The 11,977-nt window shown below is 44.4% G+C and overlaps 1 protein-coding gene across 1 annotated transcript in view; it reads right to left on the bottom strand.

The window, feature by feature from the left end:
* Window positions 1-2,608: 2,608 nt before the first annotated feature.
* Window positions 2,609-11,977, bottom strand: part of SH3RF1 (SH3 domain containing ring finger 1) — a 151,855-nt gene continuing 142,486 nt past the window's right edge. The window contains exon 12 of the mRNA XM_045831436.1: window positions 2,609-5,040. Within this exon, the coding sequence (XP_045687392.1) occupies window positions 4,872-5,040 (169 nt within the window). The 3' untranslated portion in view covers window positions 2,609-4,871. The remainder of the gene's footprint in view (window positions 5,041-11,977) is intronic.

Here is an 11,977-nt window from a genome sequence, read left to right as displayed (position 1 = left end):
CCTTTCAAACCGCTAAGAGAGAGCTCCACATTGCTGCTACATCTTGCTTTCCTGCTTCTAAGCCGCATGGTAAAGGAACCACCTCCCCACTCCCAAAACCACATGGTTAAGATCCAGTGTGGTTGCCTCACCTGGGCTTAACTACCCACTGGAGTCTCCTCAAATCTCCTTGTAATCCCATTTCTGACCCCTCCCACAATCGGCCACACCTGCCAGCACTCTCGCAGTTCCTGCCTTTCTCAGCTGCCTGCCTTGGTTAGTCCAGGCAGGCATGGCCCCATGGGGTGCAGCGAACCAGCTGCAAGCTCTGGCACAGAGTGGTAAGATGAGCTGCCTCCCAGTTACATCACATCAAGGGTCAGAGTCATGCCCAGATCCCTAGCTAGCCTACTGTTGATATGCACAATAACTCTCAATGCTCAGCATCTCCCATCCCCCAGCCAGACTTTGGGGGGGATATCTTATATTCCCAGGTACCCCAAGTTCTGGACCCTGTTACAAATCCCCCTTTGGGGGGCCCTAGAATCTCCCAACCTACAACCTGTTACAATAGTTACATTTTAATTAAGATTAAATCAAATTAGAGATTTTGTTCCTCAGTCACAGTAGCCGCCTTTCAAGGGTTCAGTGGCCACGCGCGGTTAGGGGCCACCATAATAGAGAGCCCAGAGAGAAAACATTTCCGTCACCTTCTGGAGCAGACGCTCTATGGGCCAGCACTGTCTAGGAAACATATATACTGATGATGGGGTTCACCTCCCTGTGCTCACACATACATACAGACAGAGCGCCTAAACTTCTAAACAGCAATTCAAAGGCAATTTTGTCTCAACCATTAGCCTGTCTGAGCCATCGATGAATTTAGGTCTTGTGATTTAATGGCCGCCCGGGTTGTGGCTGATTGGTATCTACTAGTGGGGGGGTCTTTCAAAGACCCCCCTTTCAAAAATAATCAAATTAAAAAAACAGAATTTCTCGAAAGGGAAACTTGAGGGTCTGCAGAAAGAGCTGGAAAAAGACTCTAGCCATAGTGCCAGCAATGACTCTGAATTTTACATCTTACTTGCCCACACAACAGGTCTGAGAGGGTGCGGCATTAAGGCTAAATGAGGTCTGGTGACCCAGCGATGACGTTACTGGATGATGGTCCAGTGAGCAGTGCCAACTGCAGGCCCCTTCGGCCTGGTTCCTGGGGATGCGGGTCATCCATCGCAGTACAATAAGAATCTGCATTGAGTAAGTGAAGGTGAGGTTTTAGAAATGGAAATAGCCCGGTCAGAAGGTTAGTAATAAAAAACACAAAGAAATGTTCACTTGTAAACCAGAGAGAGGGTATTTAAAAATGGTCATGGTTCATATTGGCTGGTTACCACTCCAAAAGTTCTGCCCTGTCTCTGCAGATTTACTACCTGGGAGAGGAGAAGCCCCCCAGCACACCCCATTCCAACCTGGAGCTCACAGGAGCGAGTGAAGGGTGAGCCTTTGCTAAGCTTGAACGTTGGCTCATCTCTTCTGTAAATATCCTCTGAATTACTCTGGTACATTGGCAAATTCTTTTTCTGAGAAAGGAGCAATTTCAGTAAGATACTACCTTGGTGAGGACATAGATCAATTGATTCAAAACATACTTCTAAAACTTTCACATACACACAATGAGCTACACAACCTAGACTATTGAAAACATTTTTCAAACTTGAATTCCAAAGATTAGAACTCTGGATTGAAATTTTCACCTGAACTTTTGGAGGTAGGAAAAAATGTCTTTTCATTATAAATAGAAAACTAAATGCATAGCACTTGGAAACATCACCTTAATTTGTTCCTTCTAAATCCAGTTCCACCCATTAAAAGGCATTCTGTGCATATACCCCAAGGGAGTGAGACGGAACACAGGAAACCAGAGGGGAAAATAATGCCACGTATTAAAACAGTACTTTTCAAAAACGGTGACATTGTCTCCTTTGTTCCTCATCTTCACCCAGGGAGGCAGACAGAGCAGCAACAGGAGGAAACTAAGTGATAATGGACTTGTTCAGGTGATTACAGAGTTTCTTGACAAAGGTATGATACAACCTAGAACTCATGATCTTTTCATTCTGATAAGCAATTCGATAGCAACTAAGAGTTAAAGCAGGAAAATACATTTTTTAAATGACATACACGGCCCTTTGAAATGTGCAACTTGCTGTCATTCCAGGGAAGATGAACTTCACAGATCACGTCCCCAGGCCTTGCCGAGGCCCACGGGCCACCCCGCAGCTGCTTGTCCGCCTGGCACCCTTCTACGGCCAAGACAAAACTTCCGGGAGTCACCAAACTACTTTATTTAGTCGCCGTGAAGAAGGAGGGGGGAGCAGGATGGTTACACCTGGCGAAACTCCACAAACTCTTCTAAGAAGACCTGAAACTTCTTGGGGAACTAACCAAATAAGGTTTGTTAGTTGGAGGGATAAAATGTAGTATAACCACCAGAATGATTATTGTAGGCATTTTCTGTTTCATGTATATGCAAAGAATTTTTATGAAGTAGGTATTAAGTCAACTGTCCCAAGTTAAAAAAAGGGAAAAAGAAAAGAAAACAATGTGAAGGACCAACACAAGGAGAATATAAAGGATGAACATCAAATTTTAATCTTGAACCTTTTCTCCAGTCTTCAAATTATTAACATGATAAATTGCAATTTTATCATTACCCTATCAGTGTGTAACAAGCCCTTGTTACAAAATCTCCATCTATTGTCTCAAAAAAAAAAACAATAGAAAACCCATACATTTTATTATCTAAATGATCTATTAACAGATGAAATTTTAACCAACTTCATAGCAGGAAACTATTAACAGAGGTACTCCAATCACATAGCTTAAAATATGGAGAAAAGACAGGTAAAAAATTATCTTAACCTGTAGTAGTCTTTTTACTTTTTAAAATTTTTATAAAATACACTAATTTCCCAAAATAAAGAATATTATGACACATTGGTGTCAACTTACACAGATGAAAGCTGATGTCAGCTTTTTTTTCTAACTAAAGTTCATTTCACCAAACCTGTATATATTACATGAATATCCAAGTAAAGTATTTTTTAAAAATTCAACACACAGGAACATAATGTACAGTGTCTCATAAAAAATGGTTAATTTAGGAATGATTTCATTTCAACCACATAATATCTTTTTAAGACCATGAAACCTCTTGCTATTGCAAGAAGCCTTTTCAGTTTGTATTTCTATTTCCCAGTTGTGATTCTTAAAAGTAAGAATGAAAAGATTTTCATGTGTGTTCGTTCATGAGAAAACGGCGGCAATGATATATTTCATTCACTACCAGGCTGTCTTCCCTCCTCCTGTGTTTTCGGACGCCCCAGACCCACAGCTGCGTGGCACGGGAACGAAATGGGCGGGAGAGGCCAACAGCATCAAAGAACGGATATAAAAAGACAGGCTCAGCTGGACGTGGCCACAATTGTAAGGTGTGGGCACTCTCCCGCGCACCAGGCCTCCCAGAGCAGCGAGAGAACAGTCACGGGAGCAGCCTCCTGGCTCACCCCTGACATCCGCCAGCTCAGGGAACAGATAAAGGACTCTCTCACTAATGACTTCGTGTCACGGCTGATGGGCACCTCAGCCAGGGAGGGAGGGAGTGCACTCAGAGAAACTGGTCAGTAGTGGCTTTGGGGAAGAAAAAAAGAGTACTGTTTACTTTACAGTTCCTGTGTTGGTCAACTCCGAGGGCAGACGCACCTCAACGGGAAGTCGCAGCGGAACACACAGACCATGCACAGCCTGGATTGCCGTGGGGACCCAGGAACACATGCAAAACGGCGGGAGAAGACTCACGATGGATGAATGTAAACTTTTCACAGTGTTTCTTACAGCCTTTGACTTCAGCACAAGGGCATCACTTACTACCACTATCTCACAAACGCTTTATTGTGTCCTGGGCATGCAGATCACTTAAGGGAAGATGGGCAAATTACATTCCATAGCCATTCTGAGACCGGAGTACTTCAAATTTTCCAATTGCCAACCAATGGATTGAGCTGCTTCTCTTATAAAACTAAATAGATTTCTGAATACGTTTCTCTTCAAGGGTTGTGCTTTACTCTTCCTTTCACTGATTTCATTCCAGGAAAATGAAAAACCCACAAAATTAAATTGAGGACCAGGTCTTAGGGGTGATTCCTGACCAAACCAGAAAGACAGGTAATCATTAACTTCTCTTTTCACAAGTTTCTGCCTCCAGACCCCAGGCCGTTACTGATACTGATTCAGTGGCATGTTTTGGTTTCCTGAAGAGGAAAACCAAATCAGAGAACTGGCATTTCTGTCATTAAAAAAAAAAAGCCAAAAACAAACAAACAAAACCCCAACAAAACAAAAAAACCAACACCGGTGCGGGGAGAGGAGGGGTTCATTCTCCAAAGACTCTCTTGCTCTCAATAGGAGATAATCCAGCTTCTCCTTAGCTATCATTTCATAAATTAATAATTCCTTAAAATCATAATCCAAAGAATTCATCTATTCCAGGAAAAATTCAAGTTTAAAAAAGCAAATAAATTAGTTAAGCCTTGTAAACAATTGTCCGTTTTAGCTATATCTCTTTAAAAAAAAAAAAAGGTTTCTTTGTATAGTAAATCAGACAGTACAAGGCACACCTTACACATCAGAGTCCAGAGTGACAAAACCCACAGGCTGGCCTTCTTCACGCTGCCTGCCGCTCCACATGTGCCGGGGGCTCTGGGGTCACACGCCAGTCCTCTGCTCTCTCCTGACCATCTGGTAGGAAGTCCACGGATGTGCTCTTTCCATCACACTGCGTTGTGCTCTTTTGTTGAGTGATAGGATATTAGGCCTCCTCAATGTCAGCCTCCTCAGATGTTTTCCACAAAACTTCCTGGGAAAAGGCCGGTCTTCCCATTTCGTTGTAACGTGCCTTTGAACCAGCCATCCTCACGTTTTTTATGGACAAACACAATATCTCCTTCTTTGAGTTCAAGTTCGGCCTCACTCTGAGGAGGATAGGAAACCACCACCCTGTGCCTAAAAAAAGAGAGAGATACTTTAGTTAAGGCCATTCAGAGTAGTGGTAAGAAATGGTGTGTACACACAGAATAGGAAGTAGCGTGAGTCTGTTTATAATGTTTGTAAAACAACTTGAATATAACTATTCTCTGTTAAGTAGAAACTTCGTATTGGCAGTTTGGATATGCTTAAATAGCCCAGTATGGATGACCCAGACTGGTTTTTTGAATGCCATTCTTGTCCAATTCGAATATTCATAACATGGAAGGAAAGTTTTATTTTATTTCCCTGGAGGAAATGTCCCTGCCCTTGCCTTTCTCCAAGAAGAAAGGAGTGGATTTGCCTGACTGGGGAGACTGGCGAGAGTAACCCAGCCAGCGGGCTCCGCCCTGGCTGAGTGCTTGCCCCAGCCCAGTGGGCTCTGCTCTGCCTCTCCGTCCAGCTGGAGCACAGAGTGTGCCAGGGCCCCGGGCCTGCCTCCTACACGTGGGTCTGAGGCCCAGCCTCCCTGTGTCCCTCACACTGGGGCTTGACACAGGCGAGACAGCAGATCTGGGGGAGTCCACCTGCTTTACAAACTCAAGTCCTCCCCAGGGAAGGCTCTCCTAAGGTCTAGACAGGGAGGGGAAGACTGTGGCCACAAACTCAATCCAAATGCTGACATTCTTATCTCCATCAGTGTAACAATGGTCTCTCTCTATTGGTTCTCAATGCAGCCCTCAGAGGGTAATGGTGTAATTATCACTTAGAAACCCCAGAAGCCCTGTTGGTTTAATGTTCTCTATGCTGAGGGAGGTGACTTGTTTCCATGCTCTACATCCTTTTATCTCCTTATTTTTCCAGCACTGAGGCCCTCCTTCACTCTTCTCTTGCTTTTCCCGACATCCAAGATGGTCCCAGTGAGCCTTGCCCCTGGTATTCACACTCTTGTGTCGCCTTCCCCAACAATGTATAGTGATAAGCTGTGTGATCAATAATATATTGTGAAAATGACACGGTGTGTTTTTTGAGGGTAGGTCATAAAAGGCAGGTGGCTTCTATTTTACTTTCTCTTGGATGTATGCTCTGGAAAAAATCAGCTGCCATGCTGTGAGGGAATTTAACATCCCTACGGAGAGAGCCCCATGGTGGGGAACCAAGGTCTCTTGTTGAAAACTACAATTAAGGGGCGAATAGGCTGTGAGTGAGCCACCTTGGAAGGGAGCCCTCCAGCCCCATCAAGTCTTCAGAGGACCGAAGCTCAGGCTGGCACCCTGTCTGCAATCTCAAGGAACACCCTATGCCAGAAGCACCCAGAGAAGCCGCTCCCAATTTCCCAACCTTCAGAAGCTGTGAGATAATAAATGTTTACTATTTTAAGTCACTAAATTTGGGGGATAATTTGTTACATAGCAGATTACAGAATCCACTCATGACTGTAAGTAAATAATGTTATAATTTAAAACATGATGGATGAAATTCTATAGAACTGTCTCCAAATTCATAAAACCCATTAGAGCCTAGTCCTTTCAGAAGACTGCTCGCTTTACCAATCTCTAGCCCATAAAAATCAGAATTCATTCTCATTAAGAAGGACCAGAGCAAGCGTCCCAGGCTATTACTCGATTAAAAAGGCATCTCTCAAAGGTCTAGTGGTTGCCCAAACAATTCCAGAGACACTTTGAACACACAGATCAAATTATCTTTCACAATCTGAAGCAAAAGCACAAAAAGGAGGCTGGCTTGTCATTTCTAAGAAAGGTTCAGTTAATTAGAACATGAATATTTACAGACAACAAGCCTTAGGGTTTAATCAAGTATGGAACGAGGGCAGGGTAAGGCATTGTGGGAGGAACCTTGGCCTGAGGTCTGAAATGGCCTTGAAGGTCATGGGGAGCAGATGAACTTTGAGCCGATTATCTCAGCTCTTGTCTCAGTTTCCTCATCTGTATTAATAGGACTGTAGTGCATTAAACAGGTATCACCATGTAATTAGTGCGAGTACCAGTGTGATGCTCACATAGTTCACAGCCCATCATGATCGCATGGCTGGGCCCAAAGCAGGCAGGGGTCCGGCGCTTCCAGGGGGTGAAGAATGGGCCATCAGTGGCCTGCCACCACTGCCCCAGAAACAGACTCAGAACACAGCCTAAGGCAAACTGCCTGGTAACGAGAGCTGACAAACTTTAAAACGGCATAGTGACTGTCTTGGAATCCCTTCTCTGACATCTGTAAAAGCAAGACAAATAATTTCATCCTGGACTTATCTGAAGGAAGGGATCCAGACGAGATTTCTCAAGTGTGTTCCAATGTACTAAAAATCCGTGTAAAAAGCAATGTAAACAGTTGCCATTTGGGGGAAGTTAAATTTCAGCAAAGCTCTATAATTCTGGGGGAAAAAAGCGTACAAGTGACTCAGATCATTCGAGATGTTTGATGAAATGTGTTCCCACCGGTTCTCTGTGAGCTGCCTTCAAGGGGAAATGAAACAAAAACAGTTCTTGAAAAACTTGAAGTGAATTAGATTAATATTTGCATTTTATAAAATGCACTAAGCCAATTTTGTCAAAAAATTTTTTGAAGTAGAACTGCTGCTGGGCTATGAACATAATCTTCCCGCTACGTTCCCAGGGGGAGCCCATTTTCATTGCGAAGTCATAAACCCTTGGGGGTTGGAATGAGAAACTATGTGCATAATGGAAACTGTGACACAGTCTTGATTGTGTGAAGACTACCAGGTGCAGCAGGAACAGACTCTACTTAGAAATCTTCCAGCTCCGATTCTGGCCTGGAGCCTTGTGAGGCAGTTTGCACACAGATTTCCAATACAGACCCTTGAAGCCAAACCCTGGGCACCGCTGGCCAGCTGTCTGGGGCATGGGAAGGGTTTGCTGAGTGGAATGCTTACAGACCGACAAACAGACATGAAGCGCAGCTGTAGAGGCCCTCCCTGCCCGCTGCTGCACCCTCGGCCTCGCTCCGATTGTGCCTATCTTGATTTGAATAGTGCTTCTGGGAAGTTCTGAACCTCAGGAGTCGAAGAACTTCTCTCCCATGACCTCCCTGGGACCTGCTGATCCTCCCTCAAAATCTGCACCCCACCCATTTCTCTTTATTGTCATTGCCACCATCCTTTGGGGACAAACTCATTACCTTCCAAATAATTAAATAATCTACCTGTTGTCCTTGCCTCAGGTCTTTCCCGGTCCCCACACTATACTACACCGAGCATATTCATTTTCTTAACTGGCAACTCTATTTGCAATGGCCTGTTGCTCAGAAATCATTATCAGCTCCTCAATGCCTGTGAATGAGGTCAATCCTCAGACTGCTACGTAAGGCCCTAACATGAACGGACCTCAGTCCCTCTGTATAGCTATAGTTACTATTATCTCCATGAACGTACCCAACACTTCTCTAAACCCGAACACGTCTCCCAGATGTGACCTTCACTTCCCCCACATCACACCTGGGCCCTTGCAGTTCCTCCCACCAGGAAGGAAGAACTGCCTTTGACTGCCTCTCTGCCCATCCACGCTCAACCAGCCTCTCAAAGCCTCGTTCCAGTCCTCCCCATGAAATCTTCTCTAGCTCCACGGCTGGAAGCAATTTCATGCTTGACCAGACCCCAGAGGCCTCATGTATATTTTTTATGGCACCCAGCCCAGTCTCCACTGTACTATTGCCAACTGCCTCCCTGCCTCGTTTACTCTACTAGACTGTATGCTGCTCGAGGGGTGAGATCACGGTAATTCACTAACATGCCTCCTACCCTTCAGCAGAGCACATAGGATAATTCTCAACACACATGCTGAATGACAAAAAGAAAAGGCCCAATTATACACTAAAACTATTTTAAAAAATACACAAAGTTCCTTAAAAAAAGAATGAAATTCTGACAAATATTAGAACACGGATGAACCGTGAAACATTATGCTAAGTGAAACAAGCCACACAGAAAAGGAGAGTATCACACAATTTCATGTGTACCCAGAATAGTCAGGCTCATGGAGGCAGAAAGCAGAACGGGGCTGGACAGGGGCTAGACAGGAGCTGGACAGGGGCTGGGGGCGGGGGGAGGGGGGTGGGGAGTTAGTGCTGAATGGGGGCAGAGTTTCAGTTTGAGACGCTGACAATCTTCTAGAGGTGGACAGTGGTGGTGGTTATACAACAGTGTGAATATACATAATGCTACTAAATGTGAAATTTAAAAAATGGCATATTTTACATGTATTTGGCCACAATTTAAAAAATAAAGGAATGAATGAGCAAATAAAAATAATGCAAAGATTAGAGAGGAAAAAAAGTAGAAACATCCATAACTGAGTGGTAACTTGGTTGTTGCAAAGTACTTCCTGCTCCCCCTAAAACAGAGCATCTGGGAGGCAAGTGCGGCGTGTACGGTGTGGCTCACAGACTTGGGCCCTCGATGGTCCTCTGCCTCTCGTGGCTGTGGGACGCGGAAGCAGTTCTTGGTGACAGTTACCAGGTGGAACTCGAGCAACGGAAGCTTGCAGCAGACAGAAGCTCCACTGACTTCCCAGTGCCAGCCTTCCTGCTTCGGGCTACGGTGTTCTGGCTTCCATCTAAATGGGCGCTTGCAATCTTTTATTGGTACACATTTTCTGTTTCCTTCATGTCTCTGGTCTCTCTCTCGCATTCTCTGTAGTTGGTACATTTTTTTTTTCTAATCTCCCCCTGGTATAGCCCAAATTGGACCCCTGGTGGCTCTGGGAGGCATTCTGCCCATCACTCTGGTCTGGATGGGTAACCATTTACTGCTTTCTGTTAGTTGCTATAACAATCTAATAGCCAATTAAGTACTTTACTGGCAAAACCATACTAGCTCCCTCGGCAGTCTGCTGGAAGTCCAAGTAAGTTATGTCCATTGCTTCGCCCAGTGGGTCCACTGTCACTGACCCATGCTGGTTAAGCTGACTACCTTTCTATAAACTGGATAGAGATTTTTCCAAGTGTTCTAGCTTAATCCCTGATCAGAGATCACAGGTTCTTTTCTAATTTAGGAGATGGGCTTCTGGGTGTACGGCTATCAGTTTAATCCCTGAACTTAGAGATGTACTTAGAGAGGACTGGCTGCATCTACTTCAGCCCTTTACTTGTGTAATTTTCAGTAGAAGACAAAACAAGCTGTCATATACACTTCCTTGTATTTGCCATCCCTTCTGAAATATTTTATTTCTACTTTCTGTTTGCAATTTCCCGATTATTTTTTCTTCAATCCCTCTAAAACAGAGCCTAACATATCTGCTCTATTATGTTTGCTGCCATCAATTATACACTCGCTGCCTCCAGGGTACAGAGTCATTTCTTGCTTGTTTTCTTCAGTCTCTCTGACAAACACAGAAGAACCCTTTTGTTTCCCAGAGAATCCTCTCTCGGACAGACAGCAAGACCTGTCAACACACTGCCAGGTCCATCCTTCCCTATTGTGAGGCTGGTTTCAGTCTTTCCGTCCCGGGCAGGCTTCTTTCCACCACAGCGCTGGCTGCCCACGTCACACTCTCTCAGTTTAGATTTATGGGGCAGGGCCAGGGTTTGAGGAGAAATTTTATGTTAGTTCTCATGATACTCTGCAGATGAATCTTATCTCGCACTGTACCGATATTCTGCACAGAAACATAGTTCCATGAAATTCTATCAGTCGACATGCTACCAAAAGAACCCCAGCCACTCTGCATTTTTCCCCGGGGCAGGAGTTGTTGATATTTAGATTGTGAATCAAGGAATCTAAGATCCTGCAATGCTTTCTGAATGATACTGATGTGAAAGGTACTTGTTCCTTCATTTGTAGCATTAAGTAAGTACTTTTTATTGTGTTGAAAGTTTTGAAATGTCAAAAGTGACATAGTTGGTAGCTTTCTGTTCATGAAAAAAATTTCATTCCCAGTGAATAATAGGATGTTGTCCCCTACTACTTGTTTCCACACATTTTTCCTACTGTTTTTATAGCCAGGCAGACCTAAGACTCCAAGGTAAATAAATGTTATCACCGTACTTGTGTGAAGGCAAAGGGACTGAGAAAAGGTGGTCAGGCTGGCTATTTCATTTAATATTCCCTTGAACACATGAACTATAAAAATATAAACTTGGGCAGAAATCTTCTCCAAAGACTCCTTTCCCACTTGTAAAAATGGAAACGGTTACGTAAGAAACATTCCAGAGAATTCCAGAGTGCCCGTGCCCGCCTGTCCCATCGTTAAGGTCTCCACGTTCCCTGCTGGGTGCATCCCGTGCTCCCTGAACCGCTATCGCCTGTCTGTTCTCCTCTGTCAGCAGGAGCCCGCTGTTAGAAATGAGCTCCTCTCGAGGAAGGGGCTGGAATGCAGGAGCCACAGAGACTGAGGACATCTGGCAACTGCAAAGGAACGCACGATGGGGGCGGGAGAGCAGTGCCCGGGCTGGTGCCTGGGGAGAGTCTGGGCAAAGTGAACGCGCACTCTGAACCGTCACACAAACACCACAAATGACAGGGGAAGAAGAGAGTGACTCCGGGCACAAGGGAAAAGTGCAGATCGATGCCCGGGGGCGGGCAGAGGAGCAGCCTTTGCCACCAGAAGAAAGTAAACAAGTCACTGGAGTAACTCCAGGGGCAGAGGCTCCATCCCTGGAAAGCAGAGCGATACGGAATTGAAAAAGGTTGACTCTCAGAATAAAGGCTTACGTGAAAATTCCAAAGCTTTACAAAGAACACAGGAGGTGAGGGGATGGACAGAATTTTACTTGTGGGGAAAGAACACTTTTTAGTGTAATAGCTCATTTCAAAAATGGTTTGATAAGGATTAGAACTACAGAAAATTATCTTACCTCACTATAAAAATATACAATAAATTATGTACTTTATACTTAACACACATAGGTGGTTTGAAGTTTATTCTTTTATAGTTTATTTTTGGGGTAAAAAATATGCCAAAAATATATGAACAAAGGCCTCAGATTTGGGTGGGCAGAAATGTTC

This window comes from Phyllostomus hastatus, unplaced genomic scaffold (assembly GCF_019186645.2).
Source record: "Phyllostomus hastatus isolate PE091 unplaced genomic scaffold, TTU_PhHast_1.1 phas_contig_159, whole genome shotgun sequence".
Classification (NCBI taxonomy): domain Eukaryota; kingdom Metazoa; phylum Chordata; class Mammalia; order Chiroptera; family Phyllostomidae; genus Phyllostomus; species Phyllostomus hastatus.
The sequence above is the reverse complement of the archived record's forward strand: the minus strand, read 5'-3'. Positions and strand labels throughout refer to the sequence as shown.